The sequence below is a fragment of the Aulostomus chinensis genome, chromosome 7 (genome assembly GCF_037954235.1).
Source record: "Aulostomus chinensis isolate RoL2024-O1b breed Wild chromosome 7, RoL_Achi_v1.0, whole genome shotgun sequence".
NCBI classification, from domain to species: Eukaryota; Metazoa; Chordata; class Actinopteri; order Syngnathiformes; family Aulostomidae; genus Aulostomus; species Aulostomus chinensis.
Genome location: NC_141326.1, coordinates 22,416,482 through 22,432,810, shown reverse-complemented (window position 1 = coordinate 22,432,810; position 16,329 = coordinate 22,416,482). Strand labels below are relative to the sequence as shown.

Below are 16,329 nucleotides of genomic sequence, written 5' to 3'. Positions count from 1 at the left end.
ATTAAAATCTCACAGTGCCATAAAAGAATTAAATCCTTGGATGGACCAAGACCGTGAGTCTAGGCCACACTGTCACACCAATGACCTGCACTCAACCTCCCCAATACATCCGTTCGGAGGACAGACTACGTCAGCACAATCTGCTCCTCTATGCTCATACTGCGTAACCCGATGATAGCAGCCAACCCACACAGCCGGCATGTCAATGGGTCAGATTGTTTCGCAGGCTCAAAAATAGCTTGAGGCACAGAAATCAATTAATCCCATTTCTATTTTATACGCCTGAGAAAAAGGTAGGTGTCTAATGTGGTTTAAGAATATTTGCAGCATGATCATTAAAAGGCTGAAAAATAGAAGCCTCTGCTCGCAAGATACAGGTGATCTTGTAAACCGTTCCTTACCCTAGCCACAGCGTTGGGTAAATAAAAGTAGCATATTCAAAAAAACAATTGTAAAAGAGCAATATGTGACATCCCATGATGCATTTAGGTATTCCAGGCACATAATATTGAAGCAAAATTAATCATGTCAGCTTGTTGCTCTTGGACTCTACAGGCTAAACTAATTCATTACGCTAATGTCTATTAGAAGCCTTGCTTTGGGCATTTTTTTTACAAATTTTTCCATTTTACTAAACTCTTACAAACCCTAATATCCTAATTTATCAAATAAAATACCAAATATAGCATATATACCTTATACTGCATAACATATGGTATACCCTGTTGTCATCGGCCTAATTGCAATGGACAATTTTCAGAGGCTGTTCTTAGCATCCTATCACAAAGCCTCAGAATGTCCCAAGTAGTGTCCAATACAGTCTTCACATAAATCTGTCAACAACTATGCTGAAATGATGAGTCACTGTTAACAAGCATGTTTTTATACACGCCACTTACCCAAGATTAAGTACATCTGATATCACAACTGGAGATTAACAAATTGATCCGGGGCCTTGAATTTAGGCCCAGCTTCTCAAAGCAAGATTATTGATATAAAACCATTACTGTCTAGAAATCCAATTTGGAATGATGCTCCCCAAGCAAGTGGAATCACTTTGGTTTCAAGGAATCAGATCAGAACACACAACCAGCAATTATGCTTCCAACACCTTTGGCTTGCCATGTTAAATGACCGTAATCTTAATACTGACCAACATAATAGCGATTATGTTTTGTTTGTTTTTTTTGTTTCCTGCTTGAACTGACTGTGCTTATTGAGCCAGTTTGTGACAGTTGCATACTGTAGCGTTTGTGACCACATAACTAGAATTCTAAAAGCTTCGGTGAAATAACATAACAAAGCAGAATCTCTTGGAGCAGACCCTTTTAAGAAGTCTGGGGAAACTAAAACTGTTGACAGACTTGGTCAGTTATCTGCATTTTATCCATACAATCTGCATTTGCTTTCCCTAAAAATAATGATAATGGGCAACAAATAACTGAAGTCCACAGTGACACAAGTGTAGAGGGAAATGACAAAATAGAGAGGGAAATGAGTTAATCTAAAGTGTGGGTGGTTAGGAGTGCTGCTTGTTTATAATACTCCGTAATATAATATAAACCTGACCACGTAGAAACAATCATAGCATGAAAGGATTGCTGTGATGGCATGTGCACATTGGAGTTGCACAAATCGATATATGGTTAAGTGCAATACCCAAAACAGAGAAACTGCAACTTTTTATTTAAAAAATGGATACAAATATTCAATGAAGCTCTTGCTACAAATCATTTTACCAGGGAACAGGAACCATGCTTGTTTGGTACAGACTTAAGCAACGATCTCATAATTTTAAGATCTGTTCTGTTAAAATTAAATGTAAAATCTACCATTCCTCGTAAAATCTAAAGTCATATCACAATTACAATATCCATTAATGCAGTGAGGTGTTTGTCTCAGTCTCACTGTTTACTTCATATTGATTTTCATGACTATTATAATTACATGTGATAAAAACTTTCATGTGTGATTCTCCAGGCATCCCATAAAGGCAATCCTATATATTGCTCTTTCAGTTTGTCACATAATCAATATGCATCCTTGTGTATTAAAGACGACCTCCACACATTTTACACCCACATAATTATACAATCTTACAACAGATGGACGATCAATTGTCAGCAACTGAGCTAATGCATGAAGTTGTAATATTTCTGGAGAAATAAAATGTTTGGAAATAATCAAAAGGTCTAAATCAACACAATCAAGTGTAGCAAGTCAAATCATGTGTTCCATCAGTCCTACTTAGAACACAATCTCAGAATCCATCAGTTATAATATAATGCTTCTGGGGCAAATGCCAAAATGTCAGGGCTTCTGCTGTTACAAGCAGATATGTGGGCCAAGATTTCCTCTTTCATCTATCATTTATTGTTTACTGTCCAATTAACAAATTCATACACAAGAAACAAATTGGAGTTAAAAATTTCACATGTGATATCGTAAAAATGTTACATACGAATGCATTTTAATTTAAAAGCTAAATCATCGTTAGACACTGCATATTAGAGATTGGATTAGAGATTGCCAGTGCTTTCCACACAGGCTGCACTTGCACGGTCTCAAAGTCAGCTCGACTGTGATTGGTCGATACTGCTCAGACTAGAAACAGCAAGCACGATGCTTTCAGTCTTGCCCCGTGGAAAAAAATTTCTTTAAAATCTGTTTATATGACTTTGAACATTTCAACACGATTACTTTCACAGTTTTGATATCCAGTTTTATTTTGTAACATTTTGTATGATTCAGGCAGAAGACCTTTAGTACTGTGCTGCTTCTACAATGCCAGAATCATACTGCTCAACTGATGAATGTGGTCCACTAGTCTATTTAGCTCAGCAAAACCAGTGATAAAACACTGGAATATAAAATGACCGCCTTCTAGTTGGACTACCTGGCAACCTGCCACATGGAGCTCCTCAAATTCATGAGGAAGTCAAAAGAGAGGGAGGATAATGAGGCATAATATCCTAAATCCTTAGCCTGTGTATTGCGAAGTCTCCAGTTTTAGACCACAGGCAATTCCTTGATTCTGACATCCCAGCAATAGTTTTAAAAAATGTCTTTACCGGCTGTATGACAGGAGTATTTTTAATATTTTGTGCAATATAAGAAAAATGTTCAATTCAACATGTTGGATTTAAAACATTCACAGCAGCAACAGATGATGAAGGAGTCTTTCAGACAGTCCTTGTGATGTCTTTTGATTAGTCATATGTAGCAGGCTACCGAGGAGGAGAGATTGGGGAATGTAGAATATGCTGTAGTTCAAAGTCTACAGAATACAAGCTCTGTTTCCATCAATGTGCAGTATTTTTCGGCACATTTTGAAATACCGCTTTTGAAAAGACTGATGAACATTCTAACTTTTGCACTTGCTTCTGGGTTTTTTTGTTGTTGTTTTTTTGCCTTTTTTATGGGTGAAGAGTAAATGTGTTCATTAAATGTTGGAGCACCTCTCACACCAATACACATTAGATAAATGTTCAACAACAGAATGTATCTAAACACATCTTAAATAAAAACATGAATCTTTATATTATGATCATGTTTATGCTTTTAATATAGCAAGAAGAAATCCATTGTGATCAATCCATATTGACTAAATCCAGAGAGACAGAGCGAGAGAGGACAATACTGCAGTGCAGTGGTGTTCACATTGTGTAAGTAATCCAATAAAATGCTTTCTTTCAGTACAATGAAATGCTTATGAAGTGCTATGATTTTGGTGATCAAATTTGACTGTGCAGAGGATATGGGGGTATTGAGGAACATTTTGAAGCTACCTTTTATGCTTGAAGCTACAAGTGTTTTCCCCCGCTCTCCTTATGTGACTCTATGCCATCTGCGCATGTTGGTCATGGCTGATTTGTGGCTGATTTTCACTGCCATTTCTCTGCTGCAACAATATCTCCCATCTTTGTTTTTTGTTTATCTTAAATTAAACACAAACCTGATGACTTCTTGTAAGTTTGATGGCAAAACGTCAATTCCTTCACGGTCCGTCAACATTTGAAAAATGGAGGAGAGGAGAGACACGGGGAATGTATGGGAATGCATGTTTGGTTTAAGAGAGAGTCAATGAGAGAGAGAGAGAGAGAGAGAGAGAGAGAGAGCAGTGCAGGGGGGAAGAAAAATTAAACATATGCATGTTCCATCGAGATGTAGGCTATCTGTACAGTAAGTGCTACATCAGTTTATCTATGATTTACCTCCAGACATGCAAAGATCTTGAAAAAGTGTTGTTCAAAGAAAAGACTACAGTGTATAAAAGTGGTAATTACTGCTACTTCAGAAATGTATAAAATGTCATAAAGTCGCAATATAATCTAATATACAACAAGTGCACCAAACACCAAAAGCATCACCATCACTGCACAGATTTGCTCCTCTAGCTGTAGGATACAACCCATCAAGTTATTCTTATGACAAAAACAGAAGGAGCAATAGCTCAGTGGAGCTGTCTACTCCCTTGACCTGTTGTCCTCTCTCCTCACTTTGAAACTGAGCAACTGGACAGGATGACACTGCTCCAGTTTTTGGAGCAGGTGTGTGTCTACTATATTAAGGTTTACAGGAATAGATTTCTAAATAAAAAAGGATGTGCCTATGAAAATGATGTCCCAGTCAGTCATAGATAAAAAAATAATCACCTAAATACAACAAATTGAAACAATTTTATACAGATAAAAATAATAATAATCAAAAACAGCACAATATGTAAGCTGTAGAAAGACAGAGGCTTCAAAGACTGCTGTGTGAATAATCAGTCAATCTTCATACTTTCTAGAGAGCAAGTCACTGAGGAACTTGTTGATTCCACTTAAGAGTAGCATGCAGACATGAAAGTCTGATGTTGAATTTAAATTTTAAATCTTAAAATGTTGTGACCAGGGTCTTGGGCTGCAACCACATTTTACAGCAATAAGGTTTTTATTTGAATAAGTACACAGGGGATTAAGTATCACAATGTGCAATGAGCTCCTCTGCAAGCCTCCTCATGTGTGTTAGCCACACCTGAGAATGAGGACAATTAATGCACCACTCAAACATTCTTGCACTGCCACTGCAAGGTCAGTGGGGATGCGTAGGAGTTTGACTTACATCACAATAATTTTGTGATGTAGTAAGTCAAAGTAGTATAAGCAGACGTTGAAAAATATGTTTTAAATTTGTTTTGCTATCAAAAGTTGATTTATTATTTATAAATTTCCTACCACACACTCGACCAAAACAAACCAAAAAAATCTAAGAGAAAACACTGATTTTCCAGCATCTTCAAAGACAGGTGTCATTTTAAACTGCGGAGAAACCATATAAACCCAAATAGTGAGGATAACTGTCAGCCAAAAAAGAACACACACTTTCCTTTGGCTCAACTCTCCAAGTAGACTCAGCTATGAGGACGGTAAGTCTGAATACATAAATAAGAACAGCTCAGGAGAAGACACGAACCACACTCCGTCTGTCATGTATTTGCACAATGTTCTTATATAATCATTAACTTTTGTGACAGGTCACCAGTGAGCAGATAGAGGGAGTAAAGGTTCTAAATATGTAGCCACTTAGTATTTACTTTAAACCTGAATAAATAAGTTCCAGTTTTTAGTGAGAAAAAAAGTGAAATCATGGTGATCTTCAAAGGAGAAGTGGTTTGAGGTCATGCGCCATGTTAAACTATGGTATGAAAGTTGTGAAATCATGACGGAGTACGTCAGTGTTAAACTCACTTGATAAAACATCGTGCTCCCTCGAAGGTATAACCCTCTTCCCACCCTGTGGGTAGGTCTGTGAAAGAGGAAAAATGTCAGCACATACTTGGGGAACAATGTCCATCTCTGAGTGAAAATTTCACAATAAACAACGTTTTTGTCTCACGTTTGCTCACATAATGCTTGCTTGCAACTGTGTCTTTGTTTATTTGGAAGATGAATTAAAGGGTTAAAAAAGCTGCTGTGTAACAAAACAAAAACAAACCAGAGCCACACTACCGATCCAAATAAGTACAATATCTAAATTGCAGGAGCTGAAATCATTGATTGCAGTAAAATGTGTCACCACGTACATCATCCAGAAATTAAGCCTTGCAGTGCTCTAGAGATGTTGGCAAATCCTTTATTTGTTTATGTATTTATTTTCAGTGAAAAGGAAATGTAAAAATTCCCATTACCTCTGACACCAATCTATCTGTCAACATCTACATCTCATTCAACCCTGTGACAGATCCTGTATTACAAGCTGCTCCAGTGATATTAAACTATATTCACTTCCTGTCTTCCTAGTCGGTAGGGTTGCCATTAAGAGTGAGCATCATGTGGATGAATGAGAATCAAATTTTACTTCATTCTTTATCAAAGGATTCCCAAATCAATTGGTTAAAAATTGTGTTTATCAAACTGAAAACTGACAGAGGCACCAATACAGTGAATCCTGACAACCAATTCAGTGCCAAGCACAAGTGGAGTCTGTTTCTCAGATAGAAGTGGGTCTCAAAATTGGTCCAATATTAACTTCCTTCAACAATCAGCCAGAATCTGTTTTTACATTACCTAAAAGTCAGGGCATGTAGCTAACCTCATACAGAGCCTGGGTTGTGACAAAAACCCATGTGACAAAGATACAGGAAGTGATGCTACATTGCACCATCTCATTTCTGAACATTTATGCTGGGCACAGATTAAAGGGAAAGCTTCCATTTCTGCAGTAGCCTAACTTCAGTCCCACAACTTCAGTCCTACCTTTTGGGGATTAGCAACGTGCATTATTTACTTTCTGAGAATGAGCAAACTAGCCCAGGGATGCTCAAACTGAGGACTGCTACCCCCCCAGCAGGCCATGAAGGTAATGCAGGTGGACAGTGAGAGGTCAAACACTGAAGGTTTTCATTCATGATTTTGTGATTACATTTTAACTTCAACATGACATGAGAATATTTGGGTAGAATAATGTGAAATTTGGTGTATAATCACTTTACCATTGAGTGTAAAACAGTCATTGCATTTGTTTCTTCACATGTAAAAGAAAATATTAATTGTACTCGATTGCAATGGGTAGAACTGGGCTGTTAAAATACAAGGAGAAATACTTAATCGCAGTCTCATGTGTTTGGTCAGTTGTGATAAATGGTATGTAGTACTCGCAGAAGCATGTCGAATTTCAAATTGGGCCGTGGTATTTTTAAACTTTGGGAATGGCTGGACTATTCATTGATGAATCCAGAATTGGATTTGCAAATTAATCAAGAATGAAAAGCCAATAATAAATGTTGCAGCCCCGTGAGATGTAGTCGTCATTCAATTACATTAGTGGGAACACCGCAGTTGCAGGGGAGGCTGCTTGGCGTGGACACGTCGCCAGCATCAACAGATAATGTTATCATGTACCCTCTGTTTAGTCACTGGTTAGAGGCTTGTTTGTTAACTGGTCAACTAAACATCAAGCGAACATACCTGACCAGCTACATCATGGCCAACAGGAAGCAACTGCTTATTCAAAGTGCTAATTTAAAAAAAAAAAAAAGACTTGAAATTCTGCTGGCTAACGGCAAAAGTCGTCGTGTTACGGCGGCTAACGGTCAACTTCACCAACTGGTTAGCATTTACAGGTTCACGAGGAAGTGGCACGAGCTGGGCAGAGGTGTGGGCACGAGAGGGCTCACTTTTCACAGCCGGCACGAGCGCCAGAAGCCCACTCGTGCGTTCTGATACACGGCGAGGATGTCAGTGCCTCAATCGCTCTCACTGTGGCAAGTATCGTCTTAGTGGTGGTGGTGGTGGTGTGTGTGTGTGTGTGTGTGGGGGGGGGGGGGGGGGGGCAACAACAACACATGACGACACGTCTGACAAGAGGCGAAAAACAAAGAAAGTCAAGTGACATCTCACCTGGAGTTTTCCGGTGCCCGGTTATTACCGCTTCGCCACTCACTGGATGCAGCCAGGTTGTACTCTTGGCTTCTTCGCTGTTGAGAGAGGCAAACGCATTCATTATCAACACGGTGACTTTGTTCAAATCAGAAACGAGTAGAGATTTCTGGAAGCGTTTTCTTTAGATGGTTAATTACTTAACGAAGAAGACGCGTCCATCCCGAGTAACCCCATAACTCCAGGAAGAAGGCAGACAAGAAATCCACTCGGGTTGTAGATCCGCCGCCATGTCTGCCAATACTGTATGACAATCGCGCTGCTCGGCTCGCGCAGGCAGCGCGTACACGGAAACCTTGGCAACCGCGCTGGCTGAGAGGAGGGCAGGAGTCCAGGGGGTAGGGCAGACAGGTACAGACGTCCATTCGTCTGGTAGATGTGGAGGTTGATAGACATGGGAAATGTGTTATCTGACAAGTGAAAGTTGTTATTTTATGTTTGTGTTAGACAAGTTTAACGATGCCAAACTTTTTTTTTTTTTCCAGACAGTATTATTCTAATTGTGTTGTTGTTGTTGCCTTTTGAAAAGCTGTGACTCCATGTTGCTCTAAACAAAGACATCTCTCATTATGTGAACAACCATGGGGGCAGGGCCAGATTTTCCTGCTTTGGCGCCCAGGGGCAAAATTGATCTCCTGGGCCCCTAAAGCAAACAATTTATGTGTCATATGGGAAGCAGGGGTGTGACCAATGATACTAATGATGACTCCTTTCAAGCAATGGAGAGGGTGGCTGTGAACCAGCATGCGCAACACACAAACCCTGAAAAGGAACCAGCTAGATATAAATATCAGCTATATTTGTTTTACCGTGTTTTTTTCTACAGTGACATATACAAATCTATTCTATGAACCAGCCCCTGTTTCTTCTAGGCACTGTGCCATTTTTTTTTTGCTGGACCCAGAGGAAATGAGAATTCCAAATAAGGTCTCGCCTTTGTCCAGCCTTGTATATAATTCTCACATGGCTTGGAATAAAAGCGTATTCCTTTTTCTCTCAAATTGCATTCAATCAAACCACGATAAACTAATTGAGGCACTTTTATTTGTTATTTTGACTGTAAAAGAAAATAATGTTTTTTAATGTTTGGTGACTTTCAGAGACCAGCAGCAATAGAAAGCAAGATTAAAAAATGAGATGAATAGCCTAAACATAAATAAGATGAGGTAGGGTCCTCTTTCTCTGTGTAATAAATAAAAGGCGTTTTTATGAGGCAAGTAAACAGTGACTCTGTGTAATAAATAAAGGCACTTGGATGAGATAAACATTGACCGTGCAAATTGCATCTAAAACATATTGCACAACAATGCTGCAGTTCTCAGCCATCAACAACTAGCCACAGCATGCGGGGCTGGTTGTGTCTGGGAGGCTGCAGCTCTGCAGAAGACGTTAGTTTGATGGAAAGGGCACAAACAAATAGTAGTCTTTTTATAGAGAAGACCAATACTATGTCCAGGTCTCCTCTAAATCACGGGCTGGTTGTCTACAGTGCAGCTGATACAGTGCAGCACTGTGACACACTGGCAGAGGACACTGTCTAACCTGCTGCTGTTTACATGCAGCTGATTGAGAAGTTGGCAAGTTTGAGCTTCCTGAAGTCTCCGTTCAGTTTTTGTCTTCAGGTGGGGAGCGTTAAAAGACCATGAAGCGCCACCAAAGTGTTTTATTTTTTTCCTGATGTTAGCAAATCTTTTCAAGTGATTCCACGGGAGTATGCTACAAACGCCAGCAGCATTACAAGGTGCTGAGTGTTAGTTCTTTAATTCAGGTCACCAATTGTTGAAAAGTGTTCAACTTTGCATCGAAATGCTGCATTTGTCAATGTCAGTGTTTTCTTGACATCCAATCACAATGGAGCAAGGGCGAGAAAAATAGCACAAAGACCAACCATCACCTTACATATTCAAGAGCCAGACAGCAACAAAGGAGGAGCTCTTGAACCACCAGCAGGTCCATCTTGTCTCCCTGTGTGGTTCAGTATGTGTTTAATCCAGAGCAAAGACCGTCTGTCCCACCTTGTGCTGACATTTTTACTGCCTCTGAGATTCCATATCATAGCAACCAAAGCATGCTCAAACACTTCCAGCTTGGTGATTTCTGCTGGGAAAAAAAAAAACAAATGAGTGGACTCGTGCAATACTGACAGTAGAGGGTATGATACATGTGGCAGAATTATATAATGGAAGTCCTAAAAGTAAGGTAAGAAGGCAGGGCCCACTAAACCCTTATCACACTAGCTGTGAGTGTGCTTTTATTGTGTATATTCCCGATACAGAATATCAGTTAATGCTTCAAGTATTATTTTTTATAACCCATCTGCTGCCTCCTGCTCATTTGCACTATTTTATTTGTTTTTAATGATGTGTCTACGCATGCAGCGGGTAGTAAAGCCAATCTAATATAATCCAGCTAAAACCAGTTGCTACCTTTCACCATTTGCTCAGGGGTTTAGGTAGTCTGATAGTGCAGAAGCTCAAAATGCAGTGTGGATAAGAGACTGGAATGAGTTACGTTATGCGTATAACTTTAACGGCATGATCCCATAGACACACATATACACACACACAGCACACACACTTTCAAAGCTTCCATCGTCAGTCTACACCTTTTGTCGCTGGTCTATGAAACTGCAGCATCAGCCTTTCACAAAAATACAAAGAGAAGTCATCCAACACCTCCACACCTGGCCTGTTTGTCAGTACTGTTTGGGTGTTGTTATCTGGACACATGGTAGGCCAGTGTTTTAAGGGGGCTGCTGGTTGTGGGAAGTTGACATATTTGCCAAATGCTTGGACATCTACTCAGAAGAATAGCTGCAAAGAGAGAGGACGCAGTGCTCCAACGCTGGCCTGGTCAGATGTCAAACACTGGACCCTTTGTGTTCCACCAACATGAGGCAGAACAGTTTTCTGCTTTTACGGCATATGAAAAAAAAAAAAAGGAAAACGCCGCCCGTTTCACCTCAGGTGCAGTCCATGACAAAAACACAGCAATATTGATTTGAGAGGCTAATCACTAATCATTCTAAACCTTTTGAAAAAAATCATTGAGTTTTTTTTTTTAGCAGTAAGTCTCTTTCCGCAAAGACATACAATACCTCACTTTCCTAGAACTAATCACTATTTTAATCCCTTATATGATAAAAGTCCATTAGGCTGGAAATGATTGGATTAGAGCCTGATCCCTACCTGTACGTGCCTGTATACCCGTGGGATCTGACTGGAGGAAGCGTCTAGAATCCAGGGTTTTGTACCTTAGTTTTCCACTAGGGAATTGTAAGTGTTCACGTTGTGCCTTTTTCCTTCCATTCATAACTTCCCTGGCTCTTAAAATTATACAATATCCTGATGAAGCTTTCCCTTAATGGGCATATTACTCTCTTGAGAAAACCAGGAAACTAATTTTAATTTAGTGAACTTTTTCACAGAATCCTGAGTTACAGGTTTTATAGAGAACTTTCCTGTGCAAGTTTATATGGAGTTGCTTTACCAAGGTCTGACATTATGTTATAAAAGGACGTCCAGCTCTGTAGGTCAGTTCTTGTGATTCTTAGTTTGGCATTTCTCAGCTGTGGCCTTTATTTGCCGAGATGAGCAATACTGCATATGAATGATATATCCGTCACTGTTGTCGTCATTTTAGCATCATACGAAAAAAAAACAAAAGCATTTAATTTAAGTGAGACCATAAAATGACGGCGACTATGTTGTAATGTTGAGCTCAAGCCAGATTCACACACAGGGCTGAGAGCAATCCTTCCTCAGCAGCTATTCGTTGAGAAATAGAAAATGGAAATAAAGGAAGAAGAAGCCAAACAGCAGAGTGTTAAAGCAGAGGAGGATCCATTAAGTCCTTGACCTCTGCAGATTTCTTCCAGCTGTTTATTCATTTTATCAGGCACTGATGGTATCCACTAAATGTCACACTATAAACTATTAACCGAGACACTGGTCATAATGTAAAGCAAATCCCAGACTGACTAAGCGCTGGCTTTGAAGGAACAAAATAAAAATGTTTTCTGATAAATACAAGACCACTGTAATAGCCAAGTTTCAGTTTTGTCTATTTTGGTTATTTCTTTCAACACGGATGATAGAAAATTAACTTTGACTTGTGCCCAATATCCTTGTCAACTTCTCCACTCAGTGGTGTAAGATCTACTCCAGGAAATGTCGATGCCTTCTCTGTTGTGACATTGTGCCAGTCTTGTTGGGTTTTATGTAAATAAGCAATGCCTTGTAAACGTGGGGTTATTTTTATGATGGTATTGCTGACTGGGTAAAAAATGAAGACTAGTCAGGGATTGCGCAATGACTTATAGAAATATTAGAAATAAAATGTAAAAATGGATGGCTGCAGTTGTTGTAATGTAAATTTAATTTAAGTTTGCATGTATTTGACTATTTCTATCAGTCTGTGTGTATGTTTTTATGCCTCGACTTCCTCCAGGGATGTTTAGAGTCTCTGGCACCTTAACTTAGATATTTGGGAACCCCTGTCCTGAAAGACCCCCCTTGGTCTGACGAAGCAAAAGGGCAAGAGAGACTCATTTAAATGCATTTAGTATTGTGTCTGGGAAAGATTGTGCAATGCATTCTTACATAATTGCTTCATGATAAGCAAGGCAAGGGCTCGCTGCTCAGCCACACAGGCCAGACTTGCGGCATCAGAATGTAATTAATGGCTGCCCATTATCAAGCAGCTGTTGGACTGCTTTGTTCTGGTGCCAGCTCGGCAGTAGCCCTGCGCTTGTGTGTACTAGGTGAGAGGGAGGACTTCCCTCTTTAGACTGGAGCTGCTTGGCATCTGGGCAGACCTCTCATCCACTGGAATCAAAAGCTCGTACAGATAGAGCTATCATCTGGCCCTGAACATAGCAGTCTGTAATTATTTACGATTACGAATGGGGGCATTTTTATGAAACTGCTGCTGATTGAGCATGTTATTTTGTGATTAAATAAAAATTACAGAGCAAATCATAACATGAGGAGGGAAAATATTCAGCCGAGAAGATAATGGAAAGAGACAATTTATCTGAGCACAAAAACATCCCGTGATACTATACTGTTTAGTCTTTTCCTTGTAAATTACTCAATAATGTGAGCATGATGTCATCTGTACTTGACTATTTTCCACACAGTATTATTTGACTGTCGTGCATAACCCACAAACCAGTTAGGGAGGGCAGAAGGTAACACTGGAAAAACAGTGTAATGCTTAATCCAGTAGAAGTGTAGCAACAGGGATGATAGGAGAATGGGTCACCATGTTTTGAAAGTTTGCAGAAAAAAGTTTTTTGGCTGTTGGTCAAATAAGTGGTAGTTCTCACAAAGCACCTCTGACTCATGTAACATGCTTTCCTGAATCACTGTTTGTCAAAGCCTCACAGAAACCCAACCCAATAACAGTTTTCTGTTCACCACCGTGATGACATCACCGCATCCAAAGGCTTTTTTTTTGGATGCGGTCCAGTTGTTTTTCTTTCCTGGTTTTATGAGATTTCCACTAGTGATATGTGCCATGAAGTCTGAATAAGTGGGTACTCTATTTGTAATTAGAGGATACTGTATGTGGCGTGAGTCGGTTGTAACTCAAATGATTGTTAGAGGGAAAAGCCAAGCAAAGCAATTTTCACCAGACTTAATGTGTTCATGTTCCTAAAAACAAAGCAGAAAGTGTTGAAGATGTGATATGATATTCGTTTTTAAGTGCAGCAAATGTTGATTGTACTGTTTTCCTTAAGAGTCTGTTTGAAGTAAGAACTAATAACCCCACATCACGCGTGAATGAAAATGGCCAAGACCTGTGTGAAATATCTGCTAATATTGCAATGCTGCCTACATGTAGTCTTTATTGGCATACATACATAGTTACAGATTCATAGTAAAATTACCACACCCTCTTCAATTTCTCCCTGTATCATAAACTTTATGAATCACTATTCTTGCTTCGTAAGCACGACAAAGGTCTACTGTAAGTGTAGCACATTTTAAATCATCCGCCCGTAACCTGAGTGGATTCCCTATTGATTGTGAATGCATCATTACTCAAAAGATCCCACTGTCACATCTAAGTAGGAGAGTAAATTATTAATTAAGATAAAAGACTGCTTAACATTTATCAGGTTCTCAAGCCTCACTCAGCTATGGTGCATAAATACCCTTACACGTTTCACATGAGGAGGATTCTCCAACATGCTGTCTCTGCCCATTAAACTTTATCACGTGCACTGACATCACAAATCCTGACGCACAGCACCTTCTGGTTTCATTTCATGAGTGCAAGCCTGTGCCTTCACCCTGCAGTGTATTTATGCTTAAGTAGCAGATTATAGATCAGTTCTTGGAGTACTTCTTGAGGCAGGCCGAGCACTAGTTTATGCGAAAGTGCTCTTTCAAAGGCATGATTATCCAGCGCTGTAGGAGAGGACAGAACCGCATTGCACTGCAGACGTCTTATATGTCAGCGATGATGAAAATGCACACTGAGGTGTAAATGTGACGCAAACCCCCACTAAATACACTCAGTTTAGGCAGGAAGAAAATTGATGATGACAGATTCTGTAAAACAGTGCAACCACAACATCTGCTTGGTTTTACAATATTCAAGATGTCTCAGTATGCAGTTGTCCCCTGTTGACACACACATCCTGTGTCTGATGGGAAAGAAAAGCAGTGTGACAAACAGGTCATGAGCATCTTCTAAGGCCAGCAAGGGTCATGTGAGTGACTGTAAGGGAGGCTCTGGACCAGGAATCATTTTTTTAAGGCAGATGGCAAAAAGCCCTCAGAGACAACATCAGAAATATTAATAATAATTCCTTATAAATTCAATGAAATATTTACATTAAGTGCACACACTCCACTGATTGTCAACAGTGGGATCTGATCCAACACAAAACAGAAGCAATAAACTTTCACATCCACAGGAAAACATTAATAAATTAGTTAAAAGTGGGTTTTCATACCGATGGTTATGGTGAAAAACGTGTAAACAAACATAAAACATATATTGCACCAAGTTGAGTAACCTGCAATGTAATTTATTATGTAAAAAACAAAATTAAATATTCCAGGATAGAGAGGAAATATGTGACCTCGTCTTTGACATCACAGTACACATATTTATGTATGAACATCTGCTCTGTTGGGGCTATTTTAGGACCTGCCATTTTTAAAATTCAAGGTCACATAAAAACTGTGTGATCTTCACAATCCTTTATATGATCAAAGTGACATTATTGCCTCAGTCAGTTCCTTATTTGAATTACATGAAAAGTTGTTTAGCTTTGCCCCTTTGCCTTTCAGGGACATTTCTCCACTGGCAATGTTCTTAAAGGGACATGGTGGCAACGATTTGGCAAATATAGTTGTATAAATGTAAATGTGCGCCATCCTTTCCAGAGCCAGACACTGAGATAGATACTCTTCTCTCCTGTGTATGTGCCGGGGGGAGGTAAGACCCACAGAGACTGGCTGAGTGCTAGTTAGCTTGGCGCAATGAATGGTAGTGGGTGGCAAGTGTTAGCATATCTAAAATTATTTCATGACTTTTGAATGAGGTAAGCTGACACTCCCTTATACTACCATTCATTTTGCCACGATAACAAGCTGTCAGCTGGTCTGTGTGGGTCTCAGCTCCCTACTTGGGAAAGAAGGATGTCTATCTTTATGTCTGGCTCTGGGGAGGATGGCCAACTTGGCGTGTTCTCAAACATCCTGAAACACAAATAGGGAGTTATTGTGAAATCATGGATTTCCAGTGAAAATAAGTCACTCTTATCTGCATGAAAAGCTCCTGAGTGTTTGTTGTTGTGACTGTGTTTGTGCTTAACGATTGAGCATCTCTACTGAAATGAATACGAGCGAGCATCACAACAGAGAGACATCTTAGAGGGAAACTTGCTCAGTCTTATTTATTTGTTTAAATGATGCCACACATTGTAGTAGCTCCCCAAAGGATGGATCTGCCTATTATTGATGAAGTGTGCAGTGATGTAGTGATGAAGTCAAGTGAAGAAGTATGTTTTGCTATATATGACTTGCCTTTAGAGAGCTCATAAAATGATGTGCTGATAAAAATAAAAAAGCCAAAGAAAAATCAGTTATTCTGCATTACAAGACTCAGCACAGAAAGCTGATACCTGATAACAGGTTCAGATGGCTCATTGAAAGAAATTCTCATTAATTAATAAATTCAATAAATTGTTGTTGAATTTATTGCATCATGTACTACAGTCTGTAAAACAACAACAACAACAACAACAACAAAAATTCCACTTGCCTCCAGGTTGGTGACAATCATGGGCCGGAGGGAACTGACAGAGTTTGAGGGGATCTCTTCAAATGTAGCACAAATGTCAGCTGGGGGGGGGGGTCAGCAATGATCAGAGGTTGAGGTCCTTGTG

General features: G+C 39.5%; 1 protein-coding gene across 9 annotated transcripts in view; it reads right to left on the bottom strand.

The window, feature by feature from the left end:
* The window catches only part of LOC147259095 (pleckstrin homology domain-containing family A member 5-like), an 81,746-nt gene extending 73,536 nt beyond the window's left edge, over window positions 1-8,210 (bottom strand). For all 9 annotated transcript variants that reach the window (XM_086209315.1, XM_086209316.1, XM_086209317.1 and 6 more), the window contains exons 1-3: window positions 8,063-8,210; window positions 7,884-7,960; window positions 5,733-5,790 (exon numbers count right to left, since the gene is read on the bottom strand). In XM_086209315.1, the coding sequence (XP_086065441.1) occupies window positions 5,733-5,790; window positions 7,884-7,960; window positions 8,063-8,154 (227 nt within the window). In that variant the 5' untranslated portion in view covers window positions 8,155-8,210. The remainder of the gene's footprint in view (window positions 1-5,732; window positions 5,791-7,883; window positions 7,961-8,062) is intronic.
* Window positions 8,211-16,329: the final 8,119 nt, after the last annotated feature.